The sequence below is a fragment of the Manacus candei genome, unplaced genomic scaffold, assembly GCF_025592945.1.
Source record: "Manacus candei isolate 608988 ecotype Guabito, Panama unplaced genomic scaffold, ASM2559294v1 h1tg000041l, whole genome shotgun sequence".
Lineage (NCBI taxonomy): Eukaryota > Metazoa > Chordata > Aves > Passeriformes > Pipridae > Manacus > Manacus candei.
This window is the reverse complement of record NW_026138089.1, coordinates 11,350,347-11,367,940: the sequence shown is the minus strand read 5'-3', so window position 1 is coordinate 11,367,940 and position 17,594 is coordinate 11,350,347. Positions and strand designations below refer to the sequence as shown.

The 17,594-nt window shown below is 35.9% G+C and overlaps 1 protein-coding gene across 7 annotated transcripts in view; it reads left to right on the top strand.

Moving 5' to 3' along the window:
* The window catches only part of STS (steroid sulfatase), a 108,261-nt gene that overhangs the window by 67,697 nt on the left and 22,970 nt on the right, over window positions 1–17,594 (top strand). For all 7 annotated transcript variants that reach the window (XM_051794955.1, XM_051794951.1, XM_051794949.1 and 4 more), the window contains 3 exons: window positions 547–684; window positions 9,667–9,826; window positions 12,534–12,655. In XM_051794955.1, the coding sequence (XP_051650915.1) occupies window positions 547–684; window positions 9,667–9,826; window positions 12,534–12,655 (420 nt within the window). The remainder of the gene's footprint in view (window positions 1–546; window positions 685–9,666; window positions 9,827–12,533; window positions 12,656–17,594) is intronic.

Below are 17,594 nucleotides of genomic sequence, written 5' to 3'. Positions count from 1 at the left end.
TGAAAACATGTGGTCTCCAAAGGCACTACATACATTCTCTTCCTTTTTTTTTTTTTTTTTTCCAGAATGTCTTAACGCTCACACTGAGATTTCTGCCATGCTGCCTCTATAGTTGCTAGGCAGCAAGGCTTTACCCCCAAACTGTGAGCTCTATTCTGCATGCTGAAACGCTTTCAGATATCCTCAGCAGCTTGAATCTTCTTGCTGAGGGACTTCCTTGATTGAGACCAACTACTTCCAAAGGTCACAGGCTCTCTGTGGATCAGCCCTTTTCTCTGATGTGCACAAATCTTCTAATTTTGTACTTCAAGAAACCCTGCAGCAATCGAACCATGGTCCTGATTGCAAAATGCCTTGAGGAGTTGTCTCCTACTGTATGCTGCATGGTGCCAATTGCTATGTATAATAGAGTTTATGTGGAAAGTGGTCTCAAAAAGGCATAAGGAAAAATATTTATGTGCACCAAGACTAATGAAAAAGCCACTCAAAGATACTAAAGCTGTCCCTTTTTTTTCCTTTGTATTTATTTATTGTCTTTTTCCCTAGGACAAGTTCTGGATGTGCTGGTAAAACATAATCTGAGTGACAAAACACTTGTATACTTTACATCTGACCAAGGGGCTCATGTTGAAGAAATTTCTAGTGCTGGAGAAGTCCATGGAGGATACAATGGCATATATAAAGGTGAGCATTCTCTGATTATTCTTGAAAAATGCAAGGAGAAAAGCTATCATCTTCTTGGGTTTGCACCAAAACTGTAATGTACTTTGTGGACAAGGTCAAGTCTTCAATCTTATTGAAATACAGGATGTTTTCATTCTTTTAAATAAAATTCAGTGCGTATTCTTGTTGTTTTTTTTTTACCAGAGATTAAGTTCTTTTCATTCTTTCACTGGGTAGCGGCTGTGTAATTTGTTTTCAACTCATATTTCAGGGGACAAGATCAAAGAAATCCATCAATTTTTGGAAAGTCATTTACCAAACTTAAAACTTTTAGTTGTAGAGAGAAAGAAGTAAATTGCCCTTAGGTATGATTTTTTTTCTATATAGTATCACAGAACTAAAAGATCTCATAGTAGTTGAGTTTGGAGGGCGTGTCCCAGTGTCTGCAGTCCTAGCCCCTGCAGAGCAGGTTGCTCAGGACTATATCCAGTCAAGTTATGAAAATCTTCAGTGATGAAGACTTCACAGCCTCTCTTGGCAACTTTCTCCAGTGTTTAATCACACCCACCATAAAAAAAAATCTTTTTCTTATGTTTAGATGAAGCTTTCTGTGCTTTAGTTTGTGCCCATTGCTTCTTGTCCTGTCAAGGGGCCCCACAAAAAAGGGTCTGGCTCTGTCCTCTTTACTCATGTAAATCCATACAGCTGGATGAGCATTCTCCAGGCTGAACATCTCTCTCAGTCTCTCCTCATATGTCAAATGCTCCAGCTGGATAATCATTGTCGTGGCCTTCTTTTGAACTCATGCCAGTATGTCCACGTCTCCTGTACTGGGGAGTTCTCCACTTGAACCCAGTGCTCCAGGTATGTCTCACCAGTGCTGAGCAGAGAATAAGACTTGCTGGAAACATTCTTCCTAACGCAGCTCAGAATGATTTTGGCCTTCCTTGCCATAAGGCACAATGCTGGCTGATGTTCCACTAGTTGTCCACTAGGACCCTCAGGCCCTTCTCTGCAGAACTACTTTCCGGCAAGTCATCCCCCAGACTTTGCTGGTGCTAGAGGTTACTGCTGTGCAGATGCAGGGCTTGGTATTTCCTTTACTGAACTTCATGAGGTTCCATTTGGCCCATTTCTCCAAACCTCTAAAGGTCCTTCTGGATGGTAGCTTCCCAGTTTTATATCATCTGCAAAACTTCAGAAAGGAAAAAATATAGGCACACAGAGTAAGCAATAACAATACAATGAGGTTTTCAAGTGAGAAGACTCCATAGTTTTTAGTCAATAGATATCTGAGAAACGACCCTTATATTTTAAGAGAATTGCCAAGGAAATGCTACAGCAGCAAAACAAGCAATGCCAAAGTCACAAGGTCTGTCTATCAGATGGGTCCCCTTGGGCTAACACCAGAGTGAAATGTACCTTGAACATTAGCACACAGGCCTTACATAGTGATTTAAGTAATTAAGGAACCATATGGTTACATATCTGTAGCTGTAGGCACAGCCTGAGGTGTTTTAGAAGCTCTAAAAAATATTTGCCTTCTCGAGTGCCAGACATAAGATACAGGATAAATGGTGAGGAGGGAAAAAAATACAAATACACTAGGGAATATGCCTTGCTGAGGAACTTTGATTGAATGAAGTCTTTTCTCTCAAGCCTTGCAAAATTTTGTGTTCATACTTACAGAACAGAGAAAAACTTGAAATAGGTCTTACCTGGATTCATGAAAAAATCTGATTGATGGGTTTACTTGGGTAATAATGGGACTTTTTTTTTTTTTTTTTTTTTATGAATTGGCTAAGGGAGCTGGGGTTGTTTAGCCTGGAGAGGAGGAGGCTCAGGAGAGACCTTATCACTCTGTACAACTATGTGAAACAAGGTTGAGGCCAGGTGGTTGTCTGCCTCTTCTCCCAGGCAATGAGCAACAGGACACGAGGATACAGTCTCAAGCTGTGCCAGTGAAGTTTTAGGTTGGACATTAGGAAGAAGTTCTTCACAGAAGGCGTGGTTGAGCATTGGAATGGGCTGCTCAGGAAGGTGGTAGAGTCACCATCCATGGAGCTGTTTAAGAAAAGATTGGATGTGGCGCTTAGTGCCATGGTCTAGTTGATAAGGTGGTGTTAAGTCATAGTTTAGACTTGATGATCTCAGAGGTCTTTTCCAATGTGGTTGATTCTGTCATTCTGTGATTCTGTTTACTGTGCTGTGCTAGCAATGTTATATACGATAGGTTAGAAAATAATCACAGTGTAAGAAACAAAATCATTATTTGATGAGAGACATTCATATAAAATAAAAAGAAATTAAAAGACCCATGCAATCAGTTGAATATCCTTCTATCATTTAAAAATACAATTAATTCTACTTTATCTTCCACTCCCTCCATCTCCATATCCGTCCTTAGTTTAACAGGTGTATTATGCATCATTTTCAAAAGGGCTGAAGTGGAAATGATCAATTAATTGCATAATTAGCAATTTTCATACATAGGAATTTATTAATATTAAAAGTCATGTGTGATGAAAAGTGTTAGAGATGTGTAAATCTCTGGCAGAGTTAATGAGACCAGACCTGTGAAGTCCCAAGTCTCAGGCACTGATATAGCAGTGTGCCTAAAAAAGCAAAAGGACCATCTTTATGCTGCTTGTGCTCATGTGTGAGCACACTAGGAATTTGCTTCGTCTGATGAGTAGTTTAAAAAAACGAGAGACATATATGACCTTTCTTCCTGTTTCTGCCAGTCAATCTCCACTACTTATCTTTTTGTATATGAGTGCTGTATAAATGCGAATATGAATCAAGCCACTTAACCCTCTTGTCAGAGCTGGAGCGGTACGCTCAGCAGTAATTGGTTCTGCCCTAGAATCAAAAGCTCTCAACAGATCTCCACAATTCTAACTCAGTAATTTGTCTTGATATCCAGCCAAATAAGCACCAATGATAAAATTTAAGAGGTGTTTGGAGACTTAGGCCTCTGCTACAAGACTGGATGCAAAAAGGGGAAATTGCTATTTGAAGGCTTTATTGCCCTGGATTCTGACTATGGAACAGTCTCTATAAATTTGGATAACCCTTGAAATTGAAAACCAGAGCTAACCAGTGTTTAAGCAGTTGCTACCATACACAGTCTGGTTTATCTCTGCAGTATCTTTTTTCAGAAGACATTATATAGTAATATTGAAGTGATGGATGAAAATCTCTTTCCAGTGGCCTTTTTCTGACATTTAGTTATCAGGATCAGAATCTATGTAGTAAATAAGAAAATCCCTAAGATGATCTTCTAATCCTAGATAGTATGACCTTGGTTAAAGATGTGAATCCTGACAACTGAGATTCCACAAAAGTTTTTAGAATTAGCTATATAATTTTTCATCATATGGAAATGAAATTCTACTCTGAGTCTTTTTAAATTCTGAGCATAGCCTATATCACTTGTCAATGTGAAAACAGTGCTTTCGTTTACTATTTTGAAATAGGACAGTTGTAAATTTTACTTCATTTCAACTCTCTGATATAGGATAAAGGAGGGAAAAGGTTTTATATTTTCCCTGTTTACCTTTGTTTTAAATACTTCTCTGGTGCCTCCTTGCCTTTAATACTTCATTCAGAAGATAATTGTCTCTTCTGTCTCTCTTATCGATCTTAATTGATGACTTTTTCCTTGTCCCTAATTTCTTGTTATTTTCCTCTGTGAATTATTTCTAATTGTGCAATGTATTTTTTAAAAAGACTTTACAGGTCAAAACCTTTTGATTTTTTCCATTAAGTGTCAACTTGTCCATATACTTCTTAATATTATCCATTTCATCCTATTGACTTTGTATCTTACTGATTACAGATATGCATAAAACCTTAGTCTTTGTATGGGTTCTTTTTCAAAAGTATGCAATGAAAGTTATAGTCTGAATAACTAAGACCATAGACTCTAGTTCAGTTATTTTTTTCTCCAATGTTCATTGTGCTGCAAATATTTTTACAGAATTTGAAGTTGCATCGTTTCCTGTTCATCCAACTTGGTGTGAAGGGCATTATCTTTTCTTCTGAATTTGATCAACCTCTGATACTTTGTGTCATGTGGATTTTTCAATTCCATGGCTCACTTCTCTTTCAAAACTGAAGGAAATATATTAAAATAGTAAGGGGCTTAACACAGAGTAGCATCAAGGTACCTTACTATTGACTTGCTTTTGCAAAGGGTCATAGGCTGTTTGTTTAATCTTTTTGTTTCCTGCCTGTTAGATTTTGATTCATGACAACCTTTTGTCTCCTAACCCATGATTAATGTTCCAGTAATTTTTCCTGAAGGTCCTTGTCAAAGATCTTTAAAAGGTTTAAATCTAGATGCAGCTTCTAAAGCAAAAAATAGTGGCTATTTTAATAAGAATTTCTTCCCAACAACTCAAGGTCTTTTTACTTGAACTCATGAAGTACTCCTGGATGCATATGTGATAATACATTAATATTAATACTTTTAGATTGAAATATGGACACTATTATGTGTAACCAAAGTCTCTTCTTAAAACTTTCTGTGTAATTTTTTCAGTGGGTTTTTTTCAGTTCTGTGACATTTCTCTGTTGAAAGGGATGGAACACTGAGGTATTGCTTTTGTATATGATTGCCAGGATACCTGCACTGACTTCTCCTTAGGTGTTTTTTACTAATTGTCCCATTGAAGCATGTTCATTTGAGCTAGTCACCATAGCTTTCCTTTAGGAACAGAAGTAAGGTTAGTTTTTCAAAATACTTCAGATCTCTACTTTAGAATAAGGTGAATAGAATAAATAAATTAACAGAATTTTTTCTCCATGGAAAAAACAACCAGTGTAAGATGACTGGCTTAAAGGATGGCACTATATTCTTCTGTGGTCCCTGAGAATTTAAATCTAAATATTTTGTGGTAATTTTTATTTAGTTTCTTAATGAGTAATTTCTTGAACTGGCTTCAATGTATATAATCTATAGCAGTAAACAGTAAAGACAATAAAAACTTTTCTCCACACCTTTTCTCGTTATACTATTTCACTGGTACATATGCAGACAGTAGAAGTTCTCCCTCATTGTCACTTGTTGATGTCTATCCCACTCTGTTATGTACAGGATTTCTGTGGAGTCTCCTTGCATCTCTTGCCATCAGCTTCTTTTGGATACATATATTTTTCCTGTACCTCAGACTTGTGCATTAGAAACATTGTCTGTTTTTGTACTTCTGAAGCACTTAGTGCAATGCATACAGGCCCTAGGCTACTGTTGTGCCACCAGAGTAGGTCGTGAATTCTGCTGCTAGTGGAAGTGGAGTCCAACACTGATAATGGCAAACTATTTGAACAACATTCATTGTAAGTGCTTTGTGCCTTAGAAATAGATATTATCATCGTTATTTGTTAATATCCATGAAAAACAATGATGAGTGTTTCCTAAGGACTTAAACTCTGATTTTTTTAATCTAATACAGATCTATGAGACCTAAACAACTACTGGAGGAATCAAGTATCCAATAAGTCATTCAAATTTATTATTTTAATATAAGTTTATACACTCAGTGACAAGTTAGTTCAGCAGATTTTCTTGAAGCTATTAGTAAAGTTTTCCTACCTGTAAGCCACAGAGAAATCAAGATGACCACTACTTTGGCCCCAAGGACCACACTATGGCATATTTAGGGATATTAATTGAAGTTTCACTTTTGACTTGAATGAAAACAGAAGTTTACCTTTTTTTTCAAATGTACTGTATTTTTATATTCTCTCTGAAGTGGTCAAGATTTTTAAATGATCAACCCATCTTTCAATTTTGACTGAAACAAAAAGTATCCTGAGAGGTCATTTCCTTTTATTGGAAGAAAGGTCGGATGAGGAGATGTCCAAATGAATCATGTCTATTCCATTCACCTGTACAAGAACAGCTTGAAAATTAGCAAAACCAGTACATGAAACAAGTTAAAAATCAGTAAAAGAAAGAATTAACTTACCATTGAAAATAAATTGGGTTTTGATCGTTTTGTAAAGTAAACAATAGATTGTTGATATTTGTAGCATAAAGTATATTACATATGGGTAGAATAATTAATTTCTTTGTATTTCTGTATTATTCAAGATAATAAATTGGATTTAGAAGCTTTTTTTAATGAGAATATATGAAGGAAGGAAAGGGTAGTATGACTATAATCCACATGATCTAAGAAAGGTATTTAAAATAGTTTTTATCATTCATGTTAATAGCAATTTACCACAGAGTTCCCCTTTATATATCATCCTTTGTAAAAACTCTATTCCCAGAGTTAGATAATAGCAGTCAATTTAAACCAGAGGGAGAAAAAGAAAAGATGTGTTCTTTTAGCTAAGATTTAAAATGAGTATATAATGGAAATTTGACATCATGTTGTGGATGACTGCAGAGAGTTATGTATTTTGCCTGCTCCTGTGGATTTTTCAGGAGAGGTAAACACAGGCTATTGTTCAATATAAAACTGAAAGCTGCAACCACTCAGAAAGCATAGATAGCTAAGCGTGAAGATGCAGCTTGGTGTATCTTATGCTTTAAAAAAAAACTTTTGTAAGAATTTAAGAGAACAGAAATAGTATATAGCTAGGCTACCTAGAGTTTGCAAGGCATATAGACTACTAGGTTGCTGTCTTTTCTCCATTTCAGTGTTGTCAAGTCCAAACAAAATACAAAAATAGTGAGTCAGATCCTTAATATTAAGAGGGTTTTTTTTAAATAATTATATTTTGTGGATTTTTTTATTACCCTTCTCATATTTTAGCTATTTGGATGTTTGCTTCATGTTTCAAGCATCAGAAGTAAAAACTTTAACTTTTTTTTTTAGGAAAAAAGAATGCAGAGAAGAATGCTTGAACAAACTTTAACAGCTAGATTTTTAAAAATCATGTATGTTAAGCTATTTGTAATCACATCATGGCATTAAGCAACTCTAGTGATGTCGCTGAACACTATTGTAATAAAAATGAATACCGCGTAGGCATAGATAATAGAAGACAGTCTTCTGCAGTGACTTGTAATTCCTGCCCTGGTTCCCTGCTATTCCCAATCTCCAGAGCTATAAAAAAATTATGCTCCAATTAGCCTTTTGAAAGGAAAACAGCAGTCACTTCTTCATAGATGTAAGTGAAGATATAGCCCTACTGTGGAGTCAATTTTGCTTTTTGTATCTTACAGTGGAGAGTCGGAGTTTGCAGAGTTCCTTTGTGCTTGGGTAATATGCAGCTTTTCTGACCTTTTCTGTAGTGATTCAAGAAAATTGCACTGTCAACCTAAGAGCTGTGGAAGTGACACAATATCTAGGTTTTAAGAATTCCAGCATGTGGGAATCATGTTCACCCCTTATCTTGAAATTTTTCTGTCTTCAGATTACACAGGAGACAACAGTGTAATGAGAATTTACTTAAGCAATCCAATCTAGCTAGCACTGTTACTGGGTTCTGTACACAGAAATAAAAGGAACCTCACACTTAAAGCTACCTACAGTATAGGTCAACTCTTGGAGTTTTCTGTCTGTTGATACTGTTCAGCCAAAAAGGTGCTGTGATGTGTACACAGAACTAGGATCTGGCTCATGAACTAAATTATCTCCCTGGCATAGCTGTTCACAGAAAGTATGTTAATTTGAAGATATCTGTAATTTTATGTCCTTGTGCTTTTCTTGAATTCTTATTTGGATTTAACTACTCCCACTCAACAGGATTTTCTATGCACCATAGCTCAGTCTTGACCTTTTCCTGCTAGCTAACACCTAATCCCACCAAACTTTGAAAAACCTAATGATTGTTGTACAGGAATAATCTTTTCTACAGAAGATGTACACAGTCTATTGAGACCTACTCTGACCTTGACCTAACAAAATTAACAACTAAGCAGCATACTGTTGGGTGAACACTTCCTTTTGCTAGGCAACAGGTGTTCTACACCTCCCCAGATAAAACTTTATGAAATTAAATTTACATTTTTGTTTTGAAAAATCATATTTTTTACAAGAATGTAAACAAAAATAGTACATGCATCTCATTCTTGAGTTTTAGAATAGGTAGCCAAACACTTTATCATGTGAATAGAATCAGATTTGACTCACTGACAGGAGTAAACTTTTAACAGTGCTCTAGAAGACAGGTAGTCTTGTTGAGATCTGATCTTGGCACTGTTTTCCAAAAACAGCTTAAGGAAATATTGTTGCTTGACATAATGCTGGATATTAGAAAGTCTGAGTTTTCTGATTGCAGACTAGATGTGTCTCTGACTATTCAATATTATGAATTCTGATAAAGCCCATGAAAAATGTAAGCAGAAATTTGATATAACAAGGACTCATGAGCTAATACTCTTTCAGCCACAAGAATATGTATTATATATAGGTAAATATCTCTGCAAAAGAGAATTTTCTATCTTGAAGTTACTATTTACCTTTACAAACAGTGAAAAACCTGTAGAAAACCAGGTGGATTCTGAAACCACTATCACTGAAATAGAAAAGATCATCGAGGACTCAGTAAAATAGATAACATATACATATAGCAAGACCTGAGCTTGGCACTAAAGGTATAGACATCTATGAGGTGTTTTGGAGGTTAAAGAGGCTGAGGAAACAGAACTCTTGAAGTTCTTTGTTGTAATTCTTTTTTTCTTTTTTTTTTTTATTTGAAAAAGGGAGATACATGAATAAAGTGGTTATGGGACACACTATCTAGACCAAATTCTATATGTAGATTCCTGTAAAGTGCCTTTTAATCTCCTGCAACTGTTTACTTTTTTGTAAACTAAATACATTTATTTAGTTTATTTATACTAAATACTAATACATATTAGTAAATTTACTGTGATAAAGTACTACTCTAGGTGGAAAATCTAGCAAAGTAAAAATAAGATAAATACATTTAATGGAAAGATTCTAGCTAAGCAGAATGTTTAATGTTTGGAAATTGAATCTTGTGGAAGGAGCATTATCTAAGAAGAAGTTGATTTCTCAGCAAACAAAACTAATTTTACAGGTGGAAAATCAACAAACTGGGAAGGAGGTATTCGTGTGCCAGGTCTTCTCCGTTGGCCTGGAGTGATACAGGCTGGTGCCTATATTGATGAGCCAACAAGTAACATGGATATATTTCCTACCGTAGTCAAACTTGCGGAGGCACAGTTACCCTCTGACAGGTATGCTCTGTAATCATCTCTGTTTTAGAGAAAGTGTCGTGAGTGTTTTATACATTCTGGTGATGTCTATTAAGATAGAGGTGAGAATGTAAGTAAGAAACTGGGTTTTATCCTTACAATAGTATGTTGTCTCTTTTCGTATTGACATACTGATATATTTTACAGAAACATTGTATGTAAATACAGCTTAACTTGCAGAACAAGCACCAAGCACCAAAAAGATAAGAGAAACCATCAGAGCAACATACTGTCAAATCAAACCTGGAAATATTTACCAAAAGCAAAAATGAATGTATCAAAACAGTTGTGTTCTGCATGAGTGAATGTGGCAGAAAAAGGAACGGCAATTGTAAATTACTTTAAACTTCATGGCCAGCTAGGCTTTTCTCACAAGTGTTTGGTTTTTTTTGTTTGCTTGTTTTTTGGGGTTTTTTTCCTGTTTTTTCTTTGGGGGGGGGGCGTTGTTGGTTGGTGGTTGGTTTTTGGTTTTGTTTTTGTGTTTGTTTGTTTGTTTGCTTTTGTTGTTCTCGTTGTTGTTGTTTGGACTTTTTTTTCCCCTATGCCGAGTTAGTGAAAATAATCCCTTACAGAGTTTTGCAGCCTGATGAGAAAACTCACTGGGTTTCTGAAATTCATAAGATACCTTACTGACACTGCTGCATCTCCAGGCTTTGTCTGGTTTGGGAGATACCTAATCTCAGCAGCAGTACCTCCACTTAAGTGCTGTTGCCCTCCAAATCCAGTAAGCAGAGAAACCTGCTGATAAACATATCCTTCAACATCTACAACACACAAACAGCACAAAGCATTGAGAATCCACATGGGAAAGCCCAGTGCTGAGCAGAGTCATTCTGCTAATGATGATTCATTGAGTGCTTGAAGGAAATGGCAGGGTAGGACAAGTGTAAGACATGAAAAATTAGTCAGATTGGTCCTGAGAAATGCCCTACAAGTGGTAACTGTCAAACCTCAGCGGTTCAGATTGGTCCTTATGTGGCAGATACTATGCAGTTTGTTTTCATATTGCTCGAGTGGAGACTAAGTACTAATGTTTTCTCTGATCTCTTTGATAGAAATCCCAATATACTTGTGTAACTTCCACTTGTAGGTTGCTCCACTCTGATTCTTCTGTAAGATTTCTTCTGTAGACTGGATGCTGTAAGTACTGCTTCATGTTAGGTCATGGACTATCTTGAAGCATTTTCCATCCAGCAGCTGAATTCCTATTACTCCACTGAATTCCTCCTTAGAAGTAAGAAAAATTAATACAATTGGGATTCAGTCACTGTGAGGGAGCAGGTTAAAAAGAAGAGGAGGAGGTGTTCCTAGTTAAAGAAGAGAAATTATTCATCAGAAAGAGTCTTATATATTCCTCTGAAACTGGCAGCTCTAGGAATGCAAGAGTATTGGTGACATATTAGTGGAGATGCCCTTTTCCCTATCAACAGGCTCTAAAACAGAAAGTGTACAATATACATGCATCTGTCCTGCTCTTAGGTTGTTAATGAGCAAGCCTGCAGGGGCAAGACAAGAGTCTGTCACTCAGGCAAGAAAACACGATAAATTGAAAGTGGGACAGACTCTGATTCAACAGACCCCTACAGTCAAGGATGTACCCAGAAGGCAGAGTTATCAGATAACATAGCTTTAGGAGTCCCAGGATGTTTTCTTGGCTACCATTGAGAAAAGTGCTACTCATAATGGCTCTGTTGCATACAGTTGCTGCCATGAATTTAATCATCATATGTAGCTTATGGCTTAAAAAAGTGAAGTTAGTACCTGTCTTGTTACACTAACATGAAAAATGTTTCATGGTAATGAAAATTAACATAGACATTTTTAAACTTTTTATAAGTTTCAAAAAGTTTTTATGAGACGTTGCTCAAAATGCTTAAGAAAGAATTACTTGCTGATATGTATATCAGCAAAAACTAATTTCCTATAAAACTTATTGTAAAATTTGTAATTCATACCAGGTCAAAAAGGCAGATTGTGATTTCTCCTCTTCCAGCTGATTCGAGCAATTCAAAGGCTTAATTTATGGAAACATTTAAAAACCTTACTTATTTTATAAGTCAATTTTTATGTAAATTGACTGACTCCTTCAGCACATGATCAGAATTGTCCAGAAGCATTTAGAGGATTTATATACATATCTACATATACCAATGCATGTGTATGTCTGTCTGTCTGTCTGTAGTTGATAAATATGTATTTAAACATAGTTGATTTTCAAATTTGAAATGACTACTTCTGTCTTAAATTCAGGCATGCATAATATGCTGGACAGAATTCTTACCATTACTTCTGGGGATGCTAACAGAGCACAGCATATATTTCTCTAGTTTAGTTTTAGGTTTACTTTGGCCCGGCTACTCCCAAACGCTTGAGCAGGTACACGTGAAGGACTGTGTTGTAGCAATTTATTCACATATATCTGGTCACTTTCTCATTTAAAAAAAAACAAAACAAAACAAAACAGAGTTGAGAAAACAACCATTCATAATGAAAAAATGTAAAATTAATGTTTACTTAAGTAATGTAAAAATCAAAGGAAAGAGCACATGAAGATTTTTCTTTGACTTGACCAGATGGAGGTGGCCATTCAGATTTTGGTTCTTTTTACTAGCAGATGTGCAGAGTTATAGTACTTTCTCAGTAAAGTGAGGTTTGGATTTTTCTGATTTTGAAATGCTTTCCTCTTCAGAATTATTGATGGACATGATCTGCTGCCCTTACTTCAAGGAAAAGTTACTCGATCAAAGCATGAATTTCTCTTCCATTACTGTAATGCATATTTAAATGTAGTGCGCTGGCATCCAGGAAACAGTAAGTAAAGTTGCCTGTTCACATTTTAAATATTTAATATTATTTTTATTGCCGCTTGAAAAGAATCAAGAGGAAGCCTTGGGCTATAGTAAGAAAAAATTGTTTAAAATATCTAGGCTTTTTCCTTCCCTTTCACTTTTCTCTTTGCTACAATGTACCTATTCACCATTTCACTGTTTGACATTAGTTTGTTGCTATACATTAATGTTACATATCAATGCAACACTGAGATCTGTGGTATCGGAAAATTTCCTTTTTCAAAACCTTCCTGAGAGAGTCTGTGTTACAAAATGAAGTAGTCAAGGTTAATTCTTACACTGTCCAAAAAATATACAGGTAATGGAATGGCTTGCTGAATAACAGCACAAGTATGATGTCAGTCTGACTGTTTTTATTATTCAGATAGCAAAGTATAGAAGAATCACTGAGTCAAAGTCATAATTATCCAATAAATGAATATAGTATTATAAGGTCCTTTTTCATCATTTTTATGAACAACATAATTTTATTTTGTAGGCCAAGGAAAAAATCATTTCTCACTGTTTTGCTCCTTTTTCACTTACAGCTCACTGTTTCTAGTAGCACCTTCCACATTAACCAAAGCTTATTTCCTTTTCTATAAAAATCTCTGTGCTGAATGAAGTTAAACACACATTTGTCCCATCTCAGTTGACACTCAAAGTGACGACTTGTGTTACAGCTTCAAAATGATGATCCAAGACAAGCTTTGGCATCAGGGTTTTTTTTATTTAAGTACTTTGGGAAAGGATTTGTTTAATAGTTAATGTGCAAACTTAAAGTGAGTTGGAAACGTTGTCTTCTTGGTCATCTGTAGGCTGACTTTCTACCTGTCTTGGACTTAAAACTAGGAAAAGGGAAAATATTACATGTCACATTTATTTACCACTACTTTGCCTATATGTCTTGCATTTGATAAATAATCATAAGGCAGAACCAAGCAATCAGATCTAGTACTCTTTTGTATATGATGTTGGATGAAATTATTCTGAGTCATTATGAGAGAAGTAGACAGAGCTTTTGGCAGGCAGAGAGGCATTTTTTGTCAAACATACACCTTTGCAAGATGACCTATCCCTTGTCTGAGGAAAGGGTCAGCTTTATTATTCACTGAAGGGGATTGTGATGGGAAATGAGTGGGAGTAACAATGGGGGACTAGTCTATTGTATTTATTTGATGAGTAACAGTGTAGATCGTTATTCTTCCTTTCACCAAGGCATTCAAAGGACAAAGCCCACTCAGAACCTGGCAATAACATTTTCTTAACATTGGGCTGATGTTTGTAGAAGGTTGTTACGGCTTAATTCCAGATGGCAACTAAGCCCCACACAGCCACTCTAACCTGGTGGCATGGGGGAGAGAATTGGAAGGGTAGAAGTGAGAAAACGTGTGGGTTGAGATAAAGTTTAATAGGTAAAGCAAAAGCAACACATGTCAGCAAAGCAAAACAAGGAATTCATTCACTATTTCCCATTGGCAGGCAGATGTTCAGCCATCTCTGGAAAAGCTGGGCTCAATCACACATATTGGTGACATGGAAAGTGGAAAACAAATGCCATCACTCTGAATGTCTCCCTCTTCCTTCTTCTTCCCCCAGCTTTATATGCTGAACATGATGCCATATGGTGTGGGATATCCCTTGGGTCAGTTGGGATCAGCTGTCTCAGCTGTGTCTCCTCTCAGCTCCTTGTGCACCCCCAGCCTGGTCACTGGTGGGGTGGGGTGAGAGGCAGAAAGGCCTTGGCTCTCTGCAAGTGATACTCTGTAATAACTAAAACATCCCTGTGTTATCAGCACCATTTTCAGCACAAATCCAAAACATAGCCCATACTAGCTCATCATCAGTGAAGAGAATAAACTCTATTCCAGCCAAAACAAGCACAAAGGGTTTTTGTTATGCTAATTTGTCAGCCTACACTGAGAGTAGGCAATACTACAGTGAGAGTAGACAATAGCCAGGTATTTCTCTCTACTATCTTTTGTAGTTATCCTCTCTGAGGGTTTAACACCTTCTTCTTTTTTACTTGTCCAATCTTAGATCTTCAAAAATGCCTTTTCTATGTAGGCAATGCAATCGGATTTGTAAAGATATTTGTTGAAGTCAGCTAAAGTCTCACCCCTGTTTATGTCTCCACCACTTGTTATTGTCTAAGAGAGATAAATATGCTGGCATTGCAGCTGTAGGCACCTGATGCTATCTGCTTTGTTATGGGTACTCCTGTGGAAAAACAAGTATGGTTGGTTTTTCTTCTGATATGTCAGCAGCTCTATATGGTGCAACTAATAATTTCAAAGTGCATTATATTATTAATTATTAGTTAGTGTTATTGTCTTATAGCCTCCCACCATAGCGCACTCTTTACAGCTTATCTCAGAGTCCATCCATAGTTGCTATTTCTGCTACTATTGAGTGATATTTTAGTATGTGAAAATTAATACAAGTAAAGCAAAAATATAGTGCAATGGTTTGGGTTGTTTTTTTTCTCCTGGAGAAGCAATTATTTTGAACATTTGATTCAAAAATGTTCAGAGCTTTTGTCTAGTAGCAAAGAACTAAATTAGAGGTATCCTATAGTGACAGTTCGTACCTTATATTTAGGAATACATCCAAGAAAGTGAATAAGGTCATGTTCATTAAAAACAGACTAAAAAACTGGAAAATGGTGCAACTGTCACTTAACCTCAGCCTGCTACTATTATCACTTGCAAGACTGTAAGTCTTCAGGGTTTGGTTGTAGACTGAGCACTGTTTCCCGCTCTACATGTATTCCATGGCTAACATGCTCTGTCGCCTAAATAAAACCATATTCCTCCATGAGCTCATGCATTTTCCAGTATCCAGAAATGACTGTAGAATCTCTCTTCATTTAGTTGCTCCTTGCCAATGACAGTGATATTAAGGAAAAATGCATATACCAAGAATTGAGAGGGAAGCAAAAGTTCTGCTAAGCTATTTAGTCTCTTTTTTCCTCCATCACTCCACAATTCCCTTAGTAACTTTATCTTTGCCATTGTTAGATTTCAACTGTGCTTTAGTCTGAAACCCCTTTTTTTGGTTTAATTTTTGACTCTTAGGTAAAAATTTAGTGTATGTTAAATTTCTAGTAGTTGCACACCTTTTCCTTGCTTGCAAGCTTCCAGAGTCTGACTTAAGCAGATGTGTTTCTCACATCATTCAAGGAAGGTCAGAAACTTCAGAGTGAACAATTACCATTTTGCATTTATATATTTAGAGGCTAAGCATTCCTCATAACCAAATCAATACACATCTTCATTAAGATATATTAGTTAGGTCAGTTATTACATTCACAATATAATTTCCCCTTCATCAGCCCTTTGAAGGAACATTTAGAGGATATGTGCCACACAATGCTTTTTTCAACCAGCACTTTCAGAATTTAAGCCTTGTGGTTTCTACAGAGACATGAGGAAAATAATGTCTCTGTTTTCTATTTTCCTCCTTTCTCAGCCACAGAAATAAGTTAACACTATTTTTTTTCTTCATCTCTCTTTGACTCACAATTTACCTGATGCTAGAACATAATGCACATTATTCTTCACATTCTGAATTAAAAAAATGAATGAAATATCAGGCAATATTCTTTGCTCATGATTCTTGTCTCGTTCTCGCAGATTCATGCATGTGGAAACTTGCTATAAGTGCCTTGAAAATACAGTCCTAGTCCTCAGAGGATGATTTCCTATTATTTTGAAACCTTATAAATATGTGTAATTTAAATTATCTGTTAAAAATATATAGAGAAAGACGTGCTAAAACAGCATCAACAAAGTACAGCCATTTCCCATTAACAATAATTATTCTCCACAGCTGCCTGGTGTATCATATAGGTACCAATATATGAAAGGAGCAACTTTAGAAAAAAACACTAAATTTTCTTTCTGCCTCGTAAGATGTAATCACCTAATTTTTTTTAAATAATTGAGTAATTTTTTTATCATTAGGCTTTTTCAATATGAAAACTAAACAGATGTAGGATATGCCTTTATTTTCTTGAGCTGAGCCACCATTCTGTGGTGTATGCCAGATTATGCTTTGGCCTATTTAAGTTAGATCACATGTTCTTCTGCTCAAGCAAGTTGACCAGTTCTTGTGTATTTGCTAATGTTATAATTTAGCATTTCTGAGTATTAAAAAACTATCGAGAGCTCTGTCTCCAGAACATTACTGGCATATGAATCAGTGCTAATAAAAATGCATTGCTATGACAACTTAATTATAAGTGGAGAATTAATCAGATACAGAGCAAATCTACAGTTGAATGGAACTACTGCATCTTTCAGACTGCTATGATTGTGTGCAAAATTTTGCTTTGATAAGGAGGAAATATATTATAATACTGTGTGATAAACTCAGAAATATAATGTAATACAGTCCGCATTAAAAAGAAATCATGATCTTCATAGTATTTTGGTACTACTAATAAAAATATACTAATGTTTTTGATAAATGCTAGAGTGATTTTACTAGCAGGACTTCACCTTTTCTAATTCAAAATATATTTCATTATTCAGTGAAAAATGTCATTCAGTAAATAAAAGAAAAAGAGATGTACTGTGGCAAGTTAAATTGAAGCACACTAGACCATAGAGTCAAACTAGCTTATCATGCAAATATAATGACTTTTAAAGACAGTAGCAGTTCACTAAAAAACATTATATAGAAATTTCCTGCTTTGCCTCACTTACCAAACAGGATACATTTCAATTGGTGTTTATACTGAGTTTCTTGTACGTTGTGATCTGCTGCATTTATTGAAAATAGTTCAATCAAATTCTTTCTGTATTATCACAGAATTCATAGCCATGCTATTCCTGGCTGTCGCAATGTTCTCCAGCATCATGAGTATTTCATGAGACACATTTTGTTCTTTGGCTAGAGATTACAGGCTTTTCCCAGTC